Below are 22690 nucleotides of genomic sequence, written 5' to 3'. Positions count from 1 at the left end.
CTCCTCCTTCACTTTTCTGGTCTCTCACCTCCTTTCTCTCTTATTCTCCTTTCTCTGTCTTTCCTCCCCTCTCCTCCTTTATATCTCTCTCCCCCTCCTCTCCTTTCTCTCTTCTTTCCCCTCTTTCCTACTCTCCTTTCTCTTCTTTCTCTCTTTCCCCTTGTCTCTCTCTTCTCCCCTTCTCTCTCCCACCTCTCTCCTTTTCTCTCTCCCCTCTCTCCTTTTCTGCTCTCTGTTCTCTCTCACCCCTCTTCTCCTTTCTCCGTCATCTATTCCTTCCCCATCTCCTCATCTCTATCCTTTCTCTTTCGTCTCTCTTCACTTCCCCTTCTTCTCACCTTTTCAATAACTCTACTCCCTCTCTCCCTTTCTCTCCTTCTCTCTCTTCTCCCCATTTCTTTCTTTTTCTCTCTTCCTTTCTTCTCTCCCCTCTCTCCTTTCTCTCTCTTTCCTTTCTCTCTCTCTCTACCATTTCTCTCTCTCCTTTCTCTCTCTATCCCCCTCTCCTTTATCCTCTCTTCTTTCCCCTCTCTCCTTCTCTCTCCTTTCTCTCTTCTTCCCCTCTCTCCTTTCTCTCCCCCTCTCTTCCTCTGACGATTTCTCTCTCTTCTCTGTTCGTCCCCTCTCCACACCTTTCTCTCTCTCTATCCTCTTCTTTTCTTTCTCTCTCTTCTCCTCCTTTCTCTCTCTTCGCTCTCTCTCTTTCCCTATCCTCTCCTTTTTCTCCCCTCCTCTCCTTTCTCTCCCCCTCCTCTCCCTTTCTCTCTCTCTCCCCTTTTTTTTCCCTTTCTCTCCCTCTTCTTTCTCTTTCACTCTCTCCTTTTTTCTCTCTCGCTCTCCCTCCTCTTTCTATCTCTCCCTTCTTCTCCTTCCCTCTCTCCTTTCATTCTCTCTCTCTCCCATTGCTTTTGGCTCTCGGTCTCCCGTCTTTTCTCCTTTCTCTCTTCTCTCCCCTTCCCTGTTCTCTCTTTCCTCGTTTCTCTCTCTCTCCCATTTTCTCTCTCTCCTTCTCGTCTCTCTCTCTCTCCCCTCCTCTCCTTTCTCTTCTCTTTCTCTCTCCCCGCTCTCCTTTTCTCTCACTCCTCTTCTCCTTCTCCCTTTCTCTCTTCTCTCCTTTCGCTTGCTCTCTCTCCTCCGCCTGTTTCTCCTTTCCCTCTCTCCCTTCTCTCTCTTTCCTTCTCTCTCTTCTCCCCTCTCGCTCTCTCTTGTCTCTCTCTATCCCTCTCTCCCCTTCTCTCCTTTTCTCTCTATCCCTCTCTCTCTCTCCCTCCTTTCTCCTTCCGTCTCTCTCTCTCCCCTTTTTTCTTTTCTCGCTCCCCCTCTCCTTTCCTCCCCTTTCTCTCTCTCTCTAGCCATTTCATCCTCTCTCCTTTCTCTCTGTCCTATTCCCTCTCTCCTTTCTCTCTTCTTTCTCCCTCTAAACCTCTCCTCTCTCCCCCTCTTCTCCTTTCTCTCCCCTCTCTCCTTGCCTCTCTCTTCTCTGCTTCCCCTCTCTCCTTTTCTCTCTCTTCTCTCTCTCCTTCTCCCTTTTCTCTCCTCTCCTCTCTCTCTCTCTCTCTCTCTCTCTTTCCTCTCTCCTTTCTCTTCTCCCTCCCTCTCTGCGTTTCCTCTTCTAATTCCCCTCCTTTCTCTGTTCTCTCTCTATCCCCTCTCCTTTCTCTCTTCCCCTTCCTTTCTCTCTCTCCTTTGGCTCTCCCTCTCATCCTTTCCTCTCTCTCTCCCCTTTTTCTTCTTTTTTCTCCCTTCCCCTCTCTCCTTTTCTCTCTCTCCTTTCTTCTCTCTCTCTCTACCATTTCTTCTCCTCTCTCTCCGTACTTCTCCCTCTCTCTATTCCTTCATCCTCGCTTCTCTACGCCGTCTCCTTATCTTTCTCCCCTCTCCCTTCTCTCTCCTCATTCTCTCTCTTTCTCTCCCCTCTCCCCTTTTCTTCTCTCATGGTCTCCTGACTTCTTCTCTTCCTCACATCACTCCCTAACTCTGCGTGCTCCCTCACTCTCTCTTGCTCTCTCTCCCTCGGTCGTGGCCCTCTTCTCTCCTCTCTCCATCACATATATATAAACTGCTGTCGTCTCTCTCTCTCTTTCCTTCTCTCCCATGCCTCTTTTCATCCGCTGCCAATTCTCGACGCCTGTCTCTGCGTGCCCTCTCTTCTCACATCACCACTACTACTACTTGTCATTCTCTCTCTCCCCTTCCTCCCTTCCTCTTTCTCTACCTCTTCTTTCTCTCGCCCTCCCTTCTTCTTTCTCGTACATACATCCTTTACTCGTCCCTCTTTCTCTTCTCTCTTTTTCTCGTTCTGCTCCCTTCTCCCCTTCTCTCCTCTTCCTCTCTCTCGCTCTCCCCTCTCTTCATCTCTCTCTCTCTTCCTCTCTCTTCTCCTCTCCTCTTCTCCTTTCTCTCTCTCCTTCTCTCCTCTCTCCCTTTCTCTTCTCCCCCCTCCTCTCCTTTCTCTCCCCTCTCTCCTTTCTCTCCTCGCTCTCCCCTCTTTTTTCTTTCTCTCTCTCCTTCTCTTTCTCTCGCTCCTCCTTTCTCTCTCTCTCTCCCTTCTCTCCTTCGCTCTTTTTCCCCTCTCTCCTTTCTCTCTCTATCCTTCTCTCCCCTCTTTCTCTCCCCTCTCGCTCTCCTTTCTCTCCTACCCTCTCTCCCCTCTGCTCTCCTTCCCTCTCTCTCTCTCTCCTCCTTTCTCGCTCCGCTCTCGCTCTCTCTCCCCTCTCGCTCCCTCTCCTTTCTCTCCCCTTTTCTCTCCCTCATATTCTCTCTCCTTCATGCTCTTCCCCTGCCTCTCCTTTTGTCTCTCCCTCCCTCTTTCTCTCCGTCTTTCTTTCTCTCCTCTCCCCCTCTCGCTTTCTCTCTCTCTTCCTCTCCCCCTCTCTTTCTCTCCCTCTTTCTGCTTCCCTAGTCTTCTGTCCTTCATGCTCTTCCCTTCTCCTTCTCCCCCTCTCTCTCTTCTTGGCCGTTTAAGTAGGAGTAATATGGTAAACGGTGTGAGATTATGCCTCTCAGTTCACGTCAGGGCCGCCGGGCCGTGAGCTCATGTTTAACAGCGCGTCGCTTGCCACTCGCCTTAGATTGAGCCGTCACGCGCGCCCGTCGCTCTAATGAAATATTGAATGCAGTTTGCTTTTGATCCGACGCACACTACAGTAGAGAGAGCAGAACAGGTGGAGGCAGAGGAGAGAGGAAGAGAGGTCTCTGGGGAGAGGTCTGTCCAGATTTTTACATTTGATTTACTAATGATACCATTGCTCCATTGGGATACATTGAAGTGGAAGAGATCAGGTAGTAAATGGTACAGTGTATGATCCTGTGTTCAAATGGACTTGCTGCTTTACAGTAGAAGTGTTGTATTATATTGAGTCAGGGCTATAATGTAAAGAGCACTTCTGTCTCATACAGCCCTCAACCAAATGCTGAGGCTGGTACTGGGCTTGTTCCCTCCCTATGCAGATAGACTGGGGATGCATCCCAAATGGCACCTTATTTCCTATATAGTGCACTACTTTTGGTCAAATGCAGTGTGCTAAATATTGGATAGGGTGCCATTTGGGACGCAGCCTGTCTGTGTGAAAGATGCAGAACCGCCAAGATGCCTATCATTTCCCTGGATGCCTTTTTCTGTGAGAATGGTAAAAGGCAGCATAAGACATCTTGATAAAACAAGAGCGGAATAACTGCTTGGGATGAGGGATGAGCTGAGCGGGATGCTTCCTCTCCATCTCCTCTCCCCGACGATCCTTTTTCCCCCTCTTTCTTTCGTGTATACACACACACACACACACACACACACAGAAAGAGAGAGAACCCATGGAGACAGGCACATTTAACTGTGGCCTTTCAGCAGCCGAGTGGAGCCCAGCTCGGCGCATGAAAAAGCCTTAATTAAATCCTACAAGGAAGGGCTCACACAGAACAAGAATCAAATGAATTGCAACAAGGGGATGCACATTTGTCTGGCTGACAGGCACCGTCATTCCGAAGAAGAGCAGGGAAGTTGGAAAAGGAGGCGGTAAAATAGGGAAAATGAGACGAGAAGACCATTTTGCTCGCCTGTTGTGGGACTCGACAGGGTTGTCCTTTAACTCCCTTTGTCATTAAGGTGACAGGTCATTCCCAGGCCACCTTCTGAGTCGACACTCCAGTTTTCTCTGACCCCCTTCCTGTGTCACTGCAACGAGATAAACGAGGGTTGTATTCATTAGACACCAAATGGAAAAAACTGATTGGAACAGGGAGGAACTACCTAGACAAACGTTCAATGTTGTGTTCCGTTGCTCAATGTTTTGCTGCTGTGTCCACTAATGAACATGACTCTGGCTACAGGGCTGGATATTAGATGCCACACTTTCCCCTGAAATGCTACTATTGAAGTGTTCACTTGGTATGCTTTGCCGAGCATCAAACTTGTTGGCGTAATTAAAAGGTAACGCACTAGAGCGCATTGTGGGGAATTTACAGGCCGTTAGCCTAACTTTAGCTGTTAGCGCCCAACCAGCCATGCTAAATGGAATCAGCCGTACTATCAGATCCTTGTTACACGAGAGGTGGCTGAACTTACATGCCACAGCCCTATAAAGGTGTCTCTGGCGTGAACGCAATCRCACACATTAACACAGACACACACACACACCTAGCGCGCCACCCTGAGATGCATTAGCATTAATGGCACTCATCCGCTTCTCATTCGATTAGCATACATAACCCCTAAAGTGCAGGTGTCTCAYGAACTGCGTAGTAAGTGGTGTTGCCAAACCTCGTAAGGAGCCCATTAGAGTGAGTAACGTGATTATAGCATAGGATCTAAGTACTGTACTGTGTTCAGGAGTCCCTAGAGGTTCTCGATAGAACCGTTATATGATCCACTGACTGACACAACAAAGGGCAACTCCAGTTACATGGTTAGATGTAAAACGGGGACACGATCAAACATATTCCAGTTGATTTCCTGTAAAAGCGACTGTTTTCCAGCGGTCTAAATGAACTGGGTGAATGTAGACTGTTTCCAGTTTGATGGTTTCAGCAGCCAGTTATTACACCCATCCGACAACACCCAGTGTATCTATGCCACTGTGTCAGGGGTCGGGAGTCGTTTGGAGCATTCTTTTATATGGCGGCTCCGGGTCTAATGAAAGGTGTGCTGAAAGCTCGATGTCACACGGGTGCTCTTTCTCTTGGGTATAAAGGATGTGCCGCAAACACGGGTGACCCTCTGCGTTTATACACCGGTAAACGGTGTTGTGGGAGATCATACCATTTCTGAGAGCACCCGGTTTATTTCACCTCTGCCTCCAGGGTCAATTCAGACTAGATTTATTTGGCTTATTTGGCCCAAAATAGATTTTATTTTTGTCTGCAACAGGGTCAAGAGTGTTACTGGATCAGCCTCTTGTCTGATGCCGCCATTGTACGTTGGGGTCAAAGTGCAGATCCAAGTACAAATAAGAAATTACTGCTCCCACCACGAACGCAGACTTTTATTCAGCGACTATGTTTCCAGTTAACGGTGTGTGTTTGACCACCGCAGGGTGAGAAGTCCATTCAATTTAGTGTTTTTTCTCTCCTCTTTCTTTCCCCTCTCCCTCTCCTTTATTATGGACAGACTTCTCCCCATCTTAGCTACTGTTGATGTGAAAAGAACTTGACTCGCCTGTACAGAGCCATGACCTCAACCCCATTGAACACCTTTGGGATGAATTGGAACGCTGACTGCGAGCCAGGCCTAATCACCCCACATCAGTGCCTGACCTCACTAATGCTCTTGTGGCTGAATGGAAGCAAGTCCCCACATCAATGTTCCAACATCTAGTGGAAAGCCTTCCCAGAAGAGTGAAGGCTGTTATTGCAGCAAAGGGTTGATCAACTCCATATTAATGCCCATGATTTTGTAATAAGATGTTCGTCGGGCAGACCATGAAAAACAGACCCACACCATTATTCCTGCTCCACCAAACTTTATAGTTGGCAGGTAGCGTCCTCATGGCATCCGCCAAACCCAGATTTGTCAGTTTTACTGACAGATTTTGAAGCGTGATTCATCACTCCAGAGAACGCATTTCCACAGCTCCAGAGTCCAATGGCGGCGAGCTTTACACCACTCCAGCCGACGCTTGGCATTGCGTATGGTAATCTTAGGCTTGTGTGCGGCTGCTCGGCCATGGAAACCCATTTCATGAAACTCCAGACGAACAGTTCTTGTGCTGATGTTGCTTCCAGAGGCAGTTTGGAACTCAGTAGTGAGTGTTGCAACCGAGAACAGCTCTCGACGGTCCCGTTGTGTGCACTTGTGTGGCCTACCATTTGACAAACTGACTTGTTGGAAAGGTGGCATCCTATGATGGTGGCACATTGAAAGTCACTGAGCTCTTCAGTAAGGCATTCGACTGCCAATGTTTGTCTACGGAGATTGCATGGCTGTGTGCTTGATTTTGTACACCTGTCAGCAACTTGTGGCTGAAATTGCCAAATCCACTAATTTGAAGGGGTCTCCACATACTTTTGTGTATATTTACATTTAAGTCATTTAGCAGACGCTCTTATCCAGAGCGACTTACAAATTGGAAATACATATTCATCCTGGTCCCCCTGTGGGGAATGAACCCACAACCCTGGCGTTGCAAGCGCCATGCTCTACCAACTGAGCCACACGGGACCAAGTATATAGCAGAGGTGGGACCAAGTCATTGTTTTACAATTCACAAGTAAGTCTCAAGTCTTAGCACTCAAGTCCCGAGTCAAGTCAGGCAAGTCCGAGTCAAGTCTCAAGTCCTAAACTTTGAGTTTCGAGTCCTAAACAAGTCATAATGTGCTCTTCACCAAATGTAATACAATKTCATGTTTTTAACAAGAGTAGTAGTTAGTATATTACATTTCCTCAAATCATGAATGCTTTTAAAAATATCTATATATTTATTACTTTCCAAATAAACGTTATATTTCCATGGAAATACATGGGTAGCCATGAGAAAGACCCCCCCCCCAATAGTGATTGACAATCGAGGATAGCTATGGGGCACAATTGGGCGATGTAGGCTTGTACACAATCGCCAAACCTTAACACACACACACTCTCTGTGTGGTTACAGTAGGCTAACATATGTCAATGGTTTTAGGAACAGCAGTAACATCAGGCAGGATTTAGGCTACCAACTGCCTAGCCAGTTGTAGCTCAATCTTGGGTGCAATGATCACGTTCCCGCACTGACTGACTGTGTGGAGGCTCATTATTTAACGTTACGTTAGCCTACGTGATACACTAGTAAAGTAATAAAATATATAGCTGTTGGCTATATTAGCCATGACTTACCGTTCTTTGTGCAGCTTCAAATGTCGAACAAAGTTGGAAATTGTTGCGCCTCCGTCTGTAATTTTCTTCCCGCATGTTTTGCAAGTTGCAATCCKTTTTTTGTTGATACAGCGTCGTCTTTATATCCTAAAATAATAATTTGGGGTATCATCTTTCCAAGGGCTCCATCTGAATTCACCCACCGACGTTCCTCTGCACTGCCCGCACAACWTTTTCTCAGCTGGCACAATTTGATTGGCTGCTGTCTGGTTCAAACTGTAATCCGTTAAATGAAGAGTGTTTGCGCTGCACACTTTTTTAAATAGCATCATTTTTAATATTTGGGCTTGGGGAGGGTATCAAGTCAGGTCGAGTCAAAAGGCTCAAGTCCAAGTCAAGTCACGAGTCATTGGTGTTAAAGTCAAAGTCGAGTTGCAAGTCATCATATTTGTGACTCGAGTCTGATTCGAGTCCAAGTAATGTGACTCGAGTCCACACCTCTGGTATATAGTGTAGCTTTCTTTGACCTCTAAAGGCTTTGACTGAGGCAATTTTAAYGTCTTTATATATGACTAAATATCAAAAAAGTCTGTTGGTGCGTTAGGGGAGGGACGGTGCTGGAGGGAGAGGGGAAATATTAAAGATTTACTCCGGGATCCAACTTTGTAACATATTGCACGAGTTGGATTCCTAACGTATCACATGAAATGGAGGACATAGTACACAATTGGATGACCTATAATAGTACACAATAAACGGGGTCGACTTTTGGCTCATGAGCATCACTTTCAAAACTACTGGCTGAAATTCTACAAGCGTTTGAGAGTGCATCTTTAAGATATTTCACTATGACAGTTTATTGACAGTGTTGCAGGTGTTGCTAGGAGGAGTGGCACACACACACACACACAGATGAGGACCGAGACGAGGGTAACCTAGCTACTGTACCTCGGTGAAGACTAATTAATTGACGTATTGTTGACATATTAATTGACATATTGGTTCCCTGCACCAATGTGACAAAACATGTACAGTATTGAGATGGCTTTTTTACACTTTGGTTCGATATTAAACCATTTGAAGATTGAGTCAAACCGTGACAAGCAATTCTAAACAAATTGTACATACTGTAGACACAAGAGGCAGTTAGTGGAGTTCATTGTATAAACAGACAAGCTGGTGTGGGTATTAGCTGTTGACACCCCAGGGCTCTGTAAATGTAAATAATAGGCTGCTCAATAGAACTTAATCAAAAACCATATTCGTGTACACTCTTGTGCCACAAGTCACTGAAAAATAAAAGTAGCATTAAACCTAATGAAGTTTGACCAGGGACTCAGAAGACTCTTTGCCTTTCCTTCATGTAGAATCATCCGATGTTGGTCATTAATATTTCAAGCTGCTTGCACACATCCCATAAAGCATGGTTGGTTCCATCAAGTCTGCTTTGAAGGATGACAAACAGATATGTATGTTTCTATTTTACAGACAGCTACATATCAAATCAAAGTTTATTTGTCACGTGCGCTGAATACAACAGGTGTAGAACGTACAGTGAAATGCTTACTTACAGGCTCTAACCAATAGTGCAAAAAAGGTATTAGGTGAATAATAGGTATTTCAATAAAAAAATTAAAAATAAGAAGACAGGCTATRTACAGTCGTGGCCAAAAGTTTTGAGAATGACACAAATATTAATTTTCACAAAGTCAGGACTGTCTCCTAAAGTTGATTCAGCTGCAGGATCGGGTCACCACCAGTACAGAGCTTGCTCAGGCATGGCAGCGGGCAGGTGTGAGTGCATCTGCACGCACAGTGAGGCAAAGACTTTTGGAGGATGGCCTGGTGTCAAGAAGGGCAGCAAAGAAGCCACTTCTCTCCAGGAAAAACATCAGGGACAGACTGWTATTCTGCAAAAGGTACAGTGATTGGACTGCTGAGGACTGGGGTAAAGTCATTTTCTCTGATGAATCCCCTTTCCGATTGTTTGGGGCATCCGGAAAAAAGCTTGTCCGGAGAAGACAAGGTGAGTGCTACCATCAGTCCTGTGTCATGCCAACAGTAAAGCATCCTGAGACCATTCATGTGTTGGGTTGCTTCTCAGCCAACATCAGTCCTGTGTTTTGCCTAAGAACACAGCCATGAATAAAGAATGATACCAACACTTCCTCCGAGAGCAACTTMTCCCAACCATCCAGAAACAGTTTGGTGACGAACAATGCCTTTTCCAGCATGATGGAGCACCTTGCCATAAGGCAAAAGTSATAACTAAGTGGCTCGGGGAACAAAACATCGATATTTTGGGTCCATGGCCAGGAAACTCCCCAGACCTTAATCCCATTGAGAACCTGTGGTCAATCCTCAAGAGGCTGGTAGACAAACAAAAACCCACACATTTTGACAAACTCCAAGCATTGATTATGCAGGAATKGGCTGCCGTCAGTCAGGATGTGGCCCAGAAGTTAATTGACAGCATGCCGGGGTGGATTGCAGAGGTCTTGAAAGAGAAGGGTCAACACTGCAAATATTGACTCTTTGCATCAACTTCATGTAATTGTCAATAAAAGCCTTTGACACTTATGAAATGCTTGTAATTATACTTCAGTATTCCATAGTAACATCTGACAAAAATATCTAAAGACACTGAAGCAGCAAACTTTGTGAAAATTAATATTTGTGTCTTTCTCAACTTTTGGCCACGACTGTACAGTAGTGAGGCTATAAAAGTAGCGAGGCTACATACAGACACCGGTTAGTCAGGCTGATTGAGGAACTATGTACATGTAGATATGGTTAAAGTGACTATGCATATATGATGAACAGAGAGTAGCAGTAGCGTAAAAGAGGGGTTGGCGGGTGGTGGGTGGCGGGACACAATGCAGATAGCCCGGTTAGCCAATGTGCGGGAGTACTGGTTGGTCGGCCAAATTGAGGTAGTAGGTACATGAATGTATAGTTAAAGTGACTATGCATATATGATAAACAGAGTGTGTTGTCTCACTAATGTAAAATTAAACGTATCTTATTTTTCACTCATAAAACAGAAATAAATACTTCCACAAGCTAATAGAAACATTTATAATTAATCAAAAGAAATGTGATTTGAAACTTGGTACATAATGACACCAATACTATATTAGATTTAAAAAACAATGCTGCTGAGAAGAAACTCAAAGCCAGTAATTGAGTAGTGAGTGTTGCATCCGAGGACAGACGATTTTTACGTGCTTCAGCACTCGTGGTCCCGTTCTGTAAGCTTGTGTGGCCTACCACTTCGAGGCCAAGCCATTGTTGCTCCTAGACGTTTCCACTTCACAATCACAGCACTTACAGTTTACCGGGGCAGCTCTAGCAGGGCAGAAATTTGACGAACTGACTTGTTGGAAAGGTGGCATCCTATGACGGTGCCATGTTGAAAGTCACTGAGCTGTTCAGTAAGGCCATTATACTGCCAATGTTTGTCTATGGAGATTGCATGGCTGTGTGCTCGATTTTATACACCTGTCAGCAACGGGAGTGGCTGAAATATCTGATTTGAAGGTGTGTCCACATACTTTTGTGTTTATATCGTGTAAGAGCATTTAGTGGACGTTAGCCTGGCAGGTCACACACGGCTCCGTCCGTGGTTTTATGACAATCTCTACTAATGAAGAGACATCGCGTCACAGGCTCCAGCAGGCCTCTGTCTCTGTGTCCGTCCGCAGCCATCACCGCGGGCCCCACTGCTGGAGTCCCAGAGCCCCCACATTGCCAAACATCAAGATTTATCTCTGCAAAAAGACAACTAGAATGGGTTTTATGCAGTGCTGTCTCTGCCTGCTGCCGTGGACAGAGTGCCTCGCTCCTGGGTAGGAGTGCCTCTCTCGCTCTCCTGAGGCCTAGGGGCCATCAGTCCCCCACCCCATCAGAGGGGCCAACACCACAAGAGCTTTTGTGCTTTTATTTCTATGTTTGTGCGCAAAGATAAACTTTTTCTTCTCTCTCTTTAAAAGCCTGTCCTCCTTTTTTTCTATTTGCGTTCTCTCGCCGTCTGATTCCATTTGCTATTTTTCAGGTTAAACTTTAAACAACTCCAAATGCCTGTGCTTATGCAAAGAACCGGAATAGAARGGAATAAAAAAATGATCTAGTGTAGCGTTAGAAACGGAGCGATCGGAGGAGTCCTTGGGGAGTGTTGTGACCAGGCGTGGCATTAGGTATTCATGGGGGCCATGGATGGAGGATGCGCAGGGATGGTAGTGAGCTCTCGTGTTTCCAAAGTTGTCCTTCCCGTTTCTGCTCTGTTTGCGTGGGGAGGGAGGGAGAGAGGGGGGATGGGATGGAGGGAAGGAGTGGGTAAACAACCATAGCTCGGACTGTATCTCTCACTGTTCCTCACTTTTCATTTGTCCTGTCTGAATTCATTCTGTTGAATCAGGTTATTTATACTGAACAAAAATATAATCTTAACATGTACATTTTTGGTCCATGTTTCATGAGGTGAAATGAAAGATCCAAGATATGTTCTATATGCACAGAAAGCGTATTTCTCTCAAATGTTGTGCACACATTTGTTTACATCCCTGTTACTGAGCATTGCTCCTTTGCCAAGATAATCCATCCACCTGACAGGTGTAGCATATCAAGAAGTTGATTAAACAGCATGATCATTACACAGATGTACCTTGTGCTGGGGACAATAAAAAGCCACTGCAGTTTTGTCACAGATGTCTCAAGTTTTGAGGGAGCATGCAATTGGCATGCTGACTGCAGGAATGTCCACCAGAGCCGTTGCCAGATAATTGAATGTAMWTTTTTTTGTAATTTTAGACAATTTGGCAGTACGTCCAACCGGCCTCACAAACGCAGACCATGTGTATGGCGTTGTGTGGGCAAGTGGTTTGCTGATGTGAGCCTTGTGAACAGAGTGCCCCATGGTTGCGTTGGGTTTAATGGTATGGGCAGGCATGAGCTACAGACAATGAACACAATTGCATTTTATCAATGGCAAGTTGAATGCACAGAGATACCGTGACGAGATCCTGAGGCCCATTAATTTGCCGCCATCACCTCATGTTTCAACATGATAATGCAAAGATCTGTACACCATTCCTGGAAGCTGAACATTTCCCAGTTCTTCCATAGCCTGCATACTTACCAGACATCACCAATTGAGCATGTTTGGGATGCTCTGGATCAACATGTTCAACAGCGTGTTCTAGTTCCAGCCAATATCCAGCAACATCGCACAGCCATTAAAGAGGAATGGGACAACATTCCACAGGCCACAATCAACAGCCTGATCAACTCTATGCGAAGGAGATGTCACACTGCATGATGCAATGGTGGTCACACCAGATACTGACTGGTTTTCTGATCCACGCCCCTACTTTTTTWWAAAGGTATCTGTAACCAATTKATGCTTATCTGTATTCCCAGTCATGTGAAATCCATAGATTAGAGCCTAATGAATTTATTTCAATTGACAGATTTTCCTTATGAACTGTAACTCAGTGAAATCGTATAAATTGTTGTGTTTATTTATTTGTTCAGTATATTTTGTGTGTTTTAAAACAGGAGGCTCCAAGCCCCCCCCCCCCCCAAAGAAAGTACAACATAATGATGCAACTATTCCACCAATGTCCCCAATGCATAATTTTTTTTGTAGCCTGTGCACTAGCAGCCCAAAATATCAGCATTTAGCGAGGCAAGGCCTTTTTGCGATGCTGCCTCTGCCTTTGCCACTTCCTTACTGTACCCCAGCAGGGTCTCTACCTGCCTGTGTGTGTGCCAGCCTACTTTGCAAACAAACGCGCCCATCAAAGGGAATCTCTCATGTGAAGCTCTGCGTTTCCCTCCCCCGGTGTCACTCATCCCCCGGCCCCTTCAGCAGCGCAGCACGCCACCGCTTCCTCTGCGGGATTGATGACAGCCGCCACACTGTCACAAAGTGGAGACAATCTGTCGTTTGTTATCCCCCACCCCAGCGGTGCCTCGCTGAGCCAAGATGGCTACCATTCTTTCTTTCATGCACTCTTTTTTTTCTCWTTTTTTGTTGAACATTTTCCACCAGATAATGTTTTGGGGTCGAGACTGAAAGGTCCTGCCTGCGAGGGCTTAGCAGAACAAGACAGTCCTGTTGAATTTACTTGGTGCAACTTTTTGGTACTCTGAAGCGAGACCATTCAATAAAAGCTCTGTCTACTTGTAATTTTGGACACAAAATCATACTGCCCCCCTCCTATGTTCACCTGAACCTCTCAAAGCATTTCCGGACCTCCAACCCTGCCTCTTCACTGTGCTCCTCTGGCCAAAGAAGACCCATCGATCCAACACCTCCAGCGACATCAGTCCCTCTACCTCCCTCTACCTCCCTCTACCTCCGTGACATTTTTCCCTGATTGGAGAGACTGAGGAGCACTTTCACATTTATTTTCCATTTCCTTTGTGCTCGCTCTCCACCGCCGCTCCCCGAGACAGATCGAGTCCTGACATTTGCAGAGAAATGGGCTGTGCCACCGCGCTTTGTCAAATCCCTGCCGCTGTTTGGGGAAGGGTTTCAATTACCCCCTCTCCCAGGTGGGTACATGAAACACAGATACTTTCAGAAAGGCTCAGAGCATCTCAAATGAAAAGGGAGATGGAAGCCTCTTTGCCGAAGTCCCCAAGCAAGAATTGGATTTGAACATAGAGACAAGTGTCAGTGAAAGTAAATGTCATTTTGCATTGCAAGTTTTAAACTCTTTTAAAAAATAATACTGGTAGACAGTCTTTAAAAAAATTTTTTTAATGTATTCTCAATGCCTCGTGTACGTTGAGTCTCTGGGAGTGGTGAGTGAATGATCAACAATGTCGACAAGCAGCAGTATGCCTCTCAGCATTTGAAGTAGGCCTAGTTATGGGCAATTCCAAAGTTACGGAATTACCCTGTCTCATATGTTTCACTTTACAATGTCTACCAAACATAAACCGTTCATTTGAAGGTTTAACAAACCATATAACTCTATACACAATTACTACTTTGAACAATTGACACAGTACATAAAAAAATATGTTTTGGTAACATAATTATGGTAAAATTTCCCTCAGCTTTATTCTTTTACCAAACTTTGTATATGCACAGTTCTTCCTGTGAATATGTTTTTGTAAATTGTTCAGTGGAAATTGTTTGTAGTAGTCTGGTTTGTTCAACTTTGAAATTGTTGTTTGGTATACATTTTAAAGTGWAAAATCTCAGCGTAATTCCGTTAACATGGAATTGCCCTTATGACTATGCATGTCTCTCTAAAACGCACCGGTTTATTTCATTTCACAGTGAACTTTTCTATCTCAAGGTGAAGAAAGCACTTTGTTATTCTTGTCCAATCTGTCACTGCTGCTGTTGTTGGCGCGGTAACACTGTAGTCCCCTGACTCCATGCAGATGCAGGAACTATTTGATGGGGAAACCTTGGGCTGTGAGCGCTTGTCTCACCGAGGACTCTCCAGTATGCAGGTTATGAGGTTTGTCCCACTGTTTTGTTTGCCATAGCACAGTTTCTCCTCTAAATAGGCCTTGTGCAAATCTGCTGACACCATGGAAAGCAACAGAATGGAAGAAAAGATGCATGCATTGAATATATCTCCTACTACTTTGTATTGGTTTTATACTCTGTCAGGAGATGCAATTAAAGCTACAAAGTATGCTGTCCGGTAGATAGTAGTTCGGTGATTCCTACCAGCCTTTAATATTGAGCCAATGTCAAATCATTTGTAGTTTGTTTGTATCGAGGCTTACATTGCAGCACTTCCTATGGAACAGCCCACACAATGATAGGTAGCCCACCCCACTGAAGGAAACATCTCGCAAGCATTCATATCTGGATTGCTCTTTTCCACATCATTAACTTTGACACCCTCAAATTAACTCTCTTTATTAAAAGCCAAGCAAGAGAATGAGAAAAAAGAGACAAATGAAGTAAACGAAAACACGCTAACTGCACTTTTCATGGCAAACAAATTTGGAGGAACAGTTAAAACTATTAGCTTCCCGTAGATGGCCTACCGCTCAAATAGATGTTTGGTAACAGCAGGGAGCCAGGCACCGCCAGCGAGCCGGCTGCGAAATTGAATCCAAGCAGATTGATTCAGTGGCGTCGGCGGGAGAGCTTCATTAGCTCTTAGCTGTCCATTAACGACTAGCTCTTCTCTCCGGCAAGTTCTAGGGGTCACACACCGCCTTAGCTCTGAGCGGCGGTGTTTACCGTATGTAAGATGAAGGGAGAGACAATTATACCCTTCCACGCTCCCCCCGCCCGTCCCCCCAGGCAGGTAGAACACCATTAAGTGGATGCTGAGCACTCAAGCTATTAACCGCCTTGAGAAAATCACATTTCGCCTCACCAAACACAAAGGAATCCTCCCTACCACGACAAAGAAGATGGGCCCATATAATAAGCCGACATTGTCTGTCCCTTCACAAATAAAATGGCCTGACCATTTTCTATTGTTTTCTCTCTTTTGTGATGTTTTTTTTTCTTTTTCTGAGACCTTTTTTATCTTGTATCTAGCTGGTGAATCATGAAGTGTTTGTGTGCTGGAGTTTTGCCTCCAATTTAAAAGCAACAGGGTATGAGTTGTCTCCCGCTCGGCAACATGAATACGCTAAATGAGCTCACTAGACTCTCTGATTACCGGCTCCCTCTAATTTCAAAAGGCTCTTCCCAGACACTTTAATTAGTTCCTTAAGTGCAGAGAGGGAGAGAGAAGAGCGACCACTCAGTGACAAATCTCTGCCTCGGAGGCTCGCATCGCAATTGAGACAAATACTGATTTAGATGATGACAAGGGGCAGTAAATTCCAAAGCTGGTATTTGCAAAGTGCCACAACGTCTAAGATTTAGGCTCCTGCGGTTAAAGCGAGGGATATTGCACTCTTCAGTGTTATTACCATCAGAAATGTCCTTGTAGTAAATCAGATTTGTATTAATTGCGGATATAAATTTGCATTCACTTGAAATACCAGCTCGTTTAGGACTCCAACCAGGTCCAATATTGGCTTGTCCACCGAGTCTATTTGCATCCAATTGGATATTGTGGGATTTATCTATGTCGGTTTAATTTTTCTAATAAATCTCTTGAAATTACGACAATGAAGTGGATGCAGGGACTTCTCGCTAGCAGAGTTTATAAATCTGATCTCTGTTGAATTAGCTCTCAAAGAGAAGGCACGAGCACTAGGGCCTGGGGAGATTTGTACAACCTCATTATAGAAATAGCCTTATTTAGAATACCTGTCTCTTGAGATTGTGTTTGTGTCACTTATCATATCGTCAGCTCTTACAGTATATGGGTAATGACAAGGTCAGCAGCACTCACACGCTCACACTCGGAGGCATTGAGCTGAAAGCCTCCTCCACGTACAGTGCTAGTCATGTAGACTGTCTTCACCTGTAGAGAATGTCTGTGTCATCTTGTCTCAGTCTCTCTCTAGTCCAGTCAGCAGTACTGTATGGCAGGCTGATGAAATCTAACTGGACAGGGAGAAATGCTGTAGAGTTCAGCCTGAAGCAGGGAGAGAGCTAGATGCTATATAGGGAAGGTGGCGTGTATTCAAGGTGGATACAGTACTTGTGGGGCAAAGAGTTTTTAGAAGTTTAGATACCAAGGGAGAGCATTAAAGTACATTTGACAATTCAAAATAGAGCTGCTTGTTGATACTTCTCAGAAGTTTAGCGCAGCCTGAAAGTTGGAGAAAGAACATTTGCAGTACTCATGTGCCGTGTGCATTGGTAAAGGCCCTCTGTGTGCATTGGTAAAGGCCCTCCGGCAAAATAGTGAGAGAGCAAAATAGAGAGCTTTTCTCTTTTTTCCATTCGTATAAAAGCTGGATCGACTGACCTTGAGCGTCTAAAGAGATGGGCGGCCGAGAGAGAGAGATGACTTTCATTTATTTATGTTTAATGCTCTGACTGAAATATCAGGTCGGACCTCGTTTTAGACCACTTAACGCCTCTGGGGGGGGGTGGGGGGTGCATGCGGTGTCTCCATTAGAGAAGGCCATCTCCTGGCCTCCTCTGTCCCTCCTCCAAAACCCTGAAGGGGAGAGRGGGGGAGTCAGATGACATTCTAATACCTCTGGCTGCATTCTAATGGACCTAGGCTACTGGAACTACAGAGGCTGATGGGATTCCGAGGCAATTACTACCCACCTGCAAATGAGAAATTCTCATTCTCAGTAACAGGTTCCCTGGGCAGCGTCCCCTTAGATTTTTGTTATCTGCTGCTGATAGTTGGTGAGGAGGCTGGGGCATTTTCACTCAGGAGTTGTTAGTGAGAAATAGTCAGGAAAGGTTGGTATTGTTTCTGTGTTTTGGTGGAAAGTTAGCTCTCGCCAAAGACCGCAGGGGCCAATGCCAGCCTCGCAGACCCCGGTATCACAGCGCCATCTCAAGGCTGGCAAAATGCTTGGCACCCCCACTGATCACCCTGGCATGGCAAATGGGGCATACGCTGCACCCTCGCAGCCCCCCATAAAGCCCAGTGATCACAACACAGAGGGGGACTGATGGGCGCTGGTGGGAGTGGATAGCCCCTAGTGAAGGCTTCACCAAGGTCTCTCTGTTACTGCCAGCTGGGCGCTCGCAAAGCATCGTTCACACACACACACACTCTTTGTCGACCCATACAGCTGGAGCGCTGCAGAAAAGGAGCATTAGTGAGGGAGAGAGACAGCTCTGAAACGCTACGTTTTTGCCTGATTAAGCTTGTAGGGGAAAAAGAGCAAAGTAGCAAATGGATCCCATTTGTAAACCCAATGTTTTTACTTAGCACTTTTATGAAGTCAATGCAAGCTTTCAGCTCAAGAGGAAAGGGAAAGGTCGCTGGAAAAGCAGACGTTCTTATTGGTCATCTGCCTCATCGGCCAGTTTGCGATTCTCAACAGTGAGTCATCACCCCATAGAGATGCATATAATACTAGAGTGGCTGATGCCATATTGTATTTCTATGAACCAGTCCCACTCTCAATTAACTGTATCTCGCAGCATTCTGAATCCGCACCACAGCACTGTTTTGGATGACAACCAAAACAGGATGACAACCCTCGATGCTTGAACCTCCCTTGGCCCCTGTGTCGCCCCCGCAAGAAAACACAACAGTCCCCCCTTTCTGACAACCGCAATTAACGTCTACTCTACAGTCTCCCTCTGCAATGGAGGACTGAAGCTGAACTGGCCAGGCTTTAAGTATCCCATCCAGGCATACAGCAGACAGTCGGGCAACTCTCTGGGGCGCCTCCCTGGAATCGTCTGTTCGCTGCAGGCAAAAGTCGTCCCTGGGAAATTTTCTGGTGGTTCATCAGCATATTCCCTCTCTCTCGTGTGTGTGTGTGTGTGTGTGTGTGTGTGTGTGTGTGTGTGTGTGTGTGTGTGTGTGTGTGTGTGTGTGTGTGTGTGTGTGTGTTGCCCTTGCTGCTGACATGGAGCCCCAGGAGATGGCATTAGCAGGGAGTGAAGGAGCAGGCCAGCAGGTATTTAAGGGTGTCCTTGTCTCCTAGAATCTCCCTCAGTTCACCACATCAACGCCCGGGACTGAGATCTTGGCCTGTGTTTACTTGGGAGTCTGTGTCCATGTTGTGGACAAGATGGGAAATGACAGCAAAATATGCAGTGTGGCCTCTGTCTTGAATGAGAAAATGAGTTTTCTTGACTTGGCATTATGCAGGTGTCGTACTGTTTGTATGCAGACTAGATTTTAACTCTGAGGTCTATTTCGGTTTCATGAGGAGTTTTTCTGGATGGCTAGCCTAATGTTAAGAACGACCAGAGGAGACCTGGGTTTAAATAGCAGGCTCAATCAAATCCATTAAAGTATTTCAAGTAAAACAAATGTTAGTTGTAAATGGGTATGAAGGTCTGGGCGGCTGGTAGCCTAGTGGTTAGAGCATTGGACTAGTGGACTAGCTCGGAGATYSRATCTCCGAGCTGACAAGGTAAAAATCTGTCGTTCTGCCCCCGAACAAGGCAGTTAATCCACTGTTCCTAGGCCATCATTGGAAATAAGAATTTGTTCTTAACTGACTTTCCTAGTTAAAGGTTAAAAAAATATAAAATAAATATATAAATGAATGATGTGAGAAGTGGAACTTTTCAATACGAGGCTGATTACTGTRTGTACTGAGTGTATCGCTAACCTTCCGGTGTTTTCCCTTTGTGGTCGACTCCAGTAACCTGACCTTCTCGTCTCTTCTTTTAATTGTGTTTGGTATGAAACCAGGAAACTGGCCAAGAAGCGCAAGGAGACGATGAGCAGCACGCGGCAGGAGATGACCGTGATGGTGAACTCCATGGACAAGAGCTACACGGAGCAGGGCACCAACTGTGACGAGGCCATCTCCTTCATGGACACCCACAGCCACACACTCAACGGGAGAAGTGAGTGTCCAACACCAGGGCATTGTGGGTGGGTTGGTGGGTGGCTGGGGAGTCTAGAGGGCTTTTCACACTACTGAGCTGAACCCAGCCGAGCCAAACCAACCTTTTCTGAGCTGGCCTTGTTAAGCATTCCCCATAGCTGCAGGAACTGTAGTGGAAAGGACGATGGGAAAACAAAAACATATTATAGCTAACACAGTAATAGTGTAGAGGGGCTATAGGGGCCAGAACACTGGCACATTAGAGCAATTTCTTTCAGTTCCAAACAAATTGTGTTTTTGTCAACGATCAAGTCATGTGACAGGCTCTTGCAAAAACAAAAACAAAGTTTTTGTTTACTTATTAGGCAACTCAACCTCAATTTGCAGATACAGCATTTAAATAAGGACTTGTCGGTCTCAGATCTTAATGCGTTCATTTTCCAAAGCTGTACAAATGCTCTTAATCTTTGTTTCTGATCCTGAGCCTTCCTCAACCCTGCTTACCTAATGATCCATCTCTTTCTAGTCTTTTATTTCCCTCCTATTGCCTCTATGGGGATCCTGTGTTGACACATGGACACTGTCTCTAGGTCCTACAGGTCCTGTCCCCTGTGTACCCCAAACAGCACTACCCCTATGGGGTCAGTAGATCCACCCCAGCTGGCCTTGCTTCTCACCCCAGGGACAGCTGGCACTGGCTGGGATACAATCCCCTAATCCCCCCCACCAACAGTGGTCCCCAGGCCCAGACAGAGTCAGCACCTACAGCTCTGCATGCTGGGTCAGCAGGTCTCATCACCATATGATATTCCCCTTTTACCCCCCTCTGCATCCACATGCCCCATCCCTCACAGCTATAAGACATTAAGGCACCCCTTATTATGATGATATTTCCCAGACCTTGTATCTCTGTTTCTGGAGACTGTAGGCTAAGTAAGTCACAAACCGTGAAGACAGAGTTTTCTGTCTTTCTTTAAACTCTGAAGGCTAGGGGGTGCCAGGGTCACTAGCCATGTTTCTCTCCCCTCACCGCCACGCGTTCCTCTCCTCTGTCTGTCAAAGAAAAAGGGGACTGGAGCAAGAATGCGACTGCAAACATGTCTTTGATCGTTTGGTGCGCTTTTAATATTGCAGGAGTGAAACGCCATTTCTGCCTGAAAGGGCCGTCTGGCGTGTCGCCGGGCAGAGTGGAGGGGCCCGGGAAATGTTGGATATAAATAAATAAACATGCTCTCATTGGACGACAGGGCCATTCATCCGTGACCTTATGTCTATCACAATATCCTTGACTGACAGCTAGGTCACTGTACACAACTTATCAAGGCAGCTGTCGAATGGCGACCGACAAACACGGCGACCAAAGCTCAGCATACTCCGCCGGCTTTATCAACGAACCGGCTGAACGATATTGATTCGGCTGAAATATGTTGTATGAACACAGCGCGTTGTCTTACACAAACCAAAATACTGTCATTAAAAAAACATTAGCGTGTTTGTATCCATACGCTTAMCCAGAACAGTACATTTTACATTTAGATTTTAGTAATTTAGCAGACGTTCTTATCCAGAGTCTCAGGTTCTTGACATTAGTCCACTTGTTAAATTGACTCAGTCAAGAAACAGGCTGCATTGTTTGATTCCTTCAGATTTTCAAGTCGGAAGTTTACATATACTTAGGTTAGAGTCATTAACTTTTACTTGGTACCCATCCCGGATCCGGGAGCACCCCCCACAGTAAAAAAGCTGACTAGCATAGCCTAGCATAGCGTCACAAGTAAATACAAGCATCTAAATATCGTTAAATCACAAGTCCAAGACACCAGATGAAAGATACAGATCTTGTGAATCCAGCCATCATTTCTGATTTTTAAAATGTTTTACAGGGAAGACAAGAACACAATCAACGACAGTTATTTGAAAACCGATTTATATCAGTTTGCGAGTATATTGCTATTTTTCTGAATTTCCTTAGTATTGTGTTTGCGATTTGGGCATGTGTTGTGCCGTGAAGCTATCGTTAGCTGCTAGTTCTGAGTTGAGGAGGTCGTTTTAACAAAAAGCAACGATACTTTTGGACAAAGGACACATTGCCCAAGATATGATGGAAGCTCGTCAAAAGTAAGAGTTATTTATGATTTTATTCGTATTTATGTGGAAAAATTTAAACGCAGTTGTCGGCCATTTTTTGCGGCACTAGTCTGGCTGTAACTCACAATGTATGTCTTGTAACGTTAATTTTAAAAATCTAAATCAGCGGTTGCCATTAATAACCATTGCATCCTTCATTAGCTGTCCAACCTGTATTTTTTTAGTCAATCTAATCGATAAATAATCGTAATCATAGGTGCCTTTCCAAGATGGCGCCGGCCCGAATTGCATGCCATGTTTTGACAGATTACATTGCATAACCAAGATTTTTGATGCTAAATATGCACATTTTCGAACAACTCTATATGCATTGTGTATATGAGTTACAGGACTGTCATCTGAAGAATTCTGAGAAGGTTAGTGAAAAAATGAATATATTTTGGTGGCGATAACGTTATGCCCCTTTGCCTTGATTTAATGCTGGGGTGATGTTAGCTCATGTGGTATGCTAATATAACGATATATTGTGTTTTCGCTGTAAAACACTTAGAAAATCTGAAATATTGTCTGGATTCACAAGATCTGTGTCTTTCGATTGCTGTAGGCTGTGTATTTTTCAGAAATGTTTTAGGATGAGGTATTTTGGTAATTGACGTCGGTCTCTGTAATTATTCCGGCTGCTTCCAACGCTATTTCAGATTGCAGCTGCAATGTACAACTGTGATTTATACCTGAAAAATGCACATTTTTCTAAAAAACATATCCTATACTTAAATATGTTATCAGACTGTCATCTTATGAAGTTGTTTCTTGGTTAGTGGCTATATATATATTTATTTAGTCGAATTAGTGATAGCTACTGATGCAGGAAAAAAATGGTGGAGAAAAAAAGTTGTGTCTTTTGCTATCGTGGTTAGCTAATAGATTTACATATTTGTGGTCCTTCCG

The 22690-nt window shown here is 45.1% G+C and overlaps 1 protein-coding gene across 10 annotated transcripts in view; it reads left to right on the top strand.

Annotated features, from left to right (window-relative positions):
* Positions 1–22690, top strand: part of ptprma (protein tyrosine phosphatase receptor type Ma) — a 300425-nt gene that overhangs the window by 224914 nt on the left and 52821 nt on the right. For all 10 annotated transcript variants that reach the window (XM_070435628.1, XM_070435624.1, XM_023972507.3 and 7 more), the window contains one exon: positions 19516–19673. In XM_070435628.1, coding sequence (XP_070291729.1) covers positions 19516–19673 — 158 coding nt within the window. The remainder of the gene's footprint in view (positions 1–19515; positions 19674–22690) is intronic.

The sequence above is a fragment of the Salvelinus sp. IW2-2015 genome, linkage group LG27 (genome assembly GCF_002910315.2).
Source record: "Salvelinus sp. IW2-2015 linkage group LG27, ASM291031v2, whole genome shotgun sequence".
Classification (NCBI taxonomy): domain Eukaryota; kingdom Metazoa; phylum Chordata; class Actinopteri; order Salmoniformes; family Salmonidae; genus Salvelinus; species Salvelinus sp. IW2-2015.
This window is presented reverse-complemented; position numbering and strand designations above follow the sequence as displayed.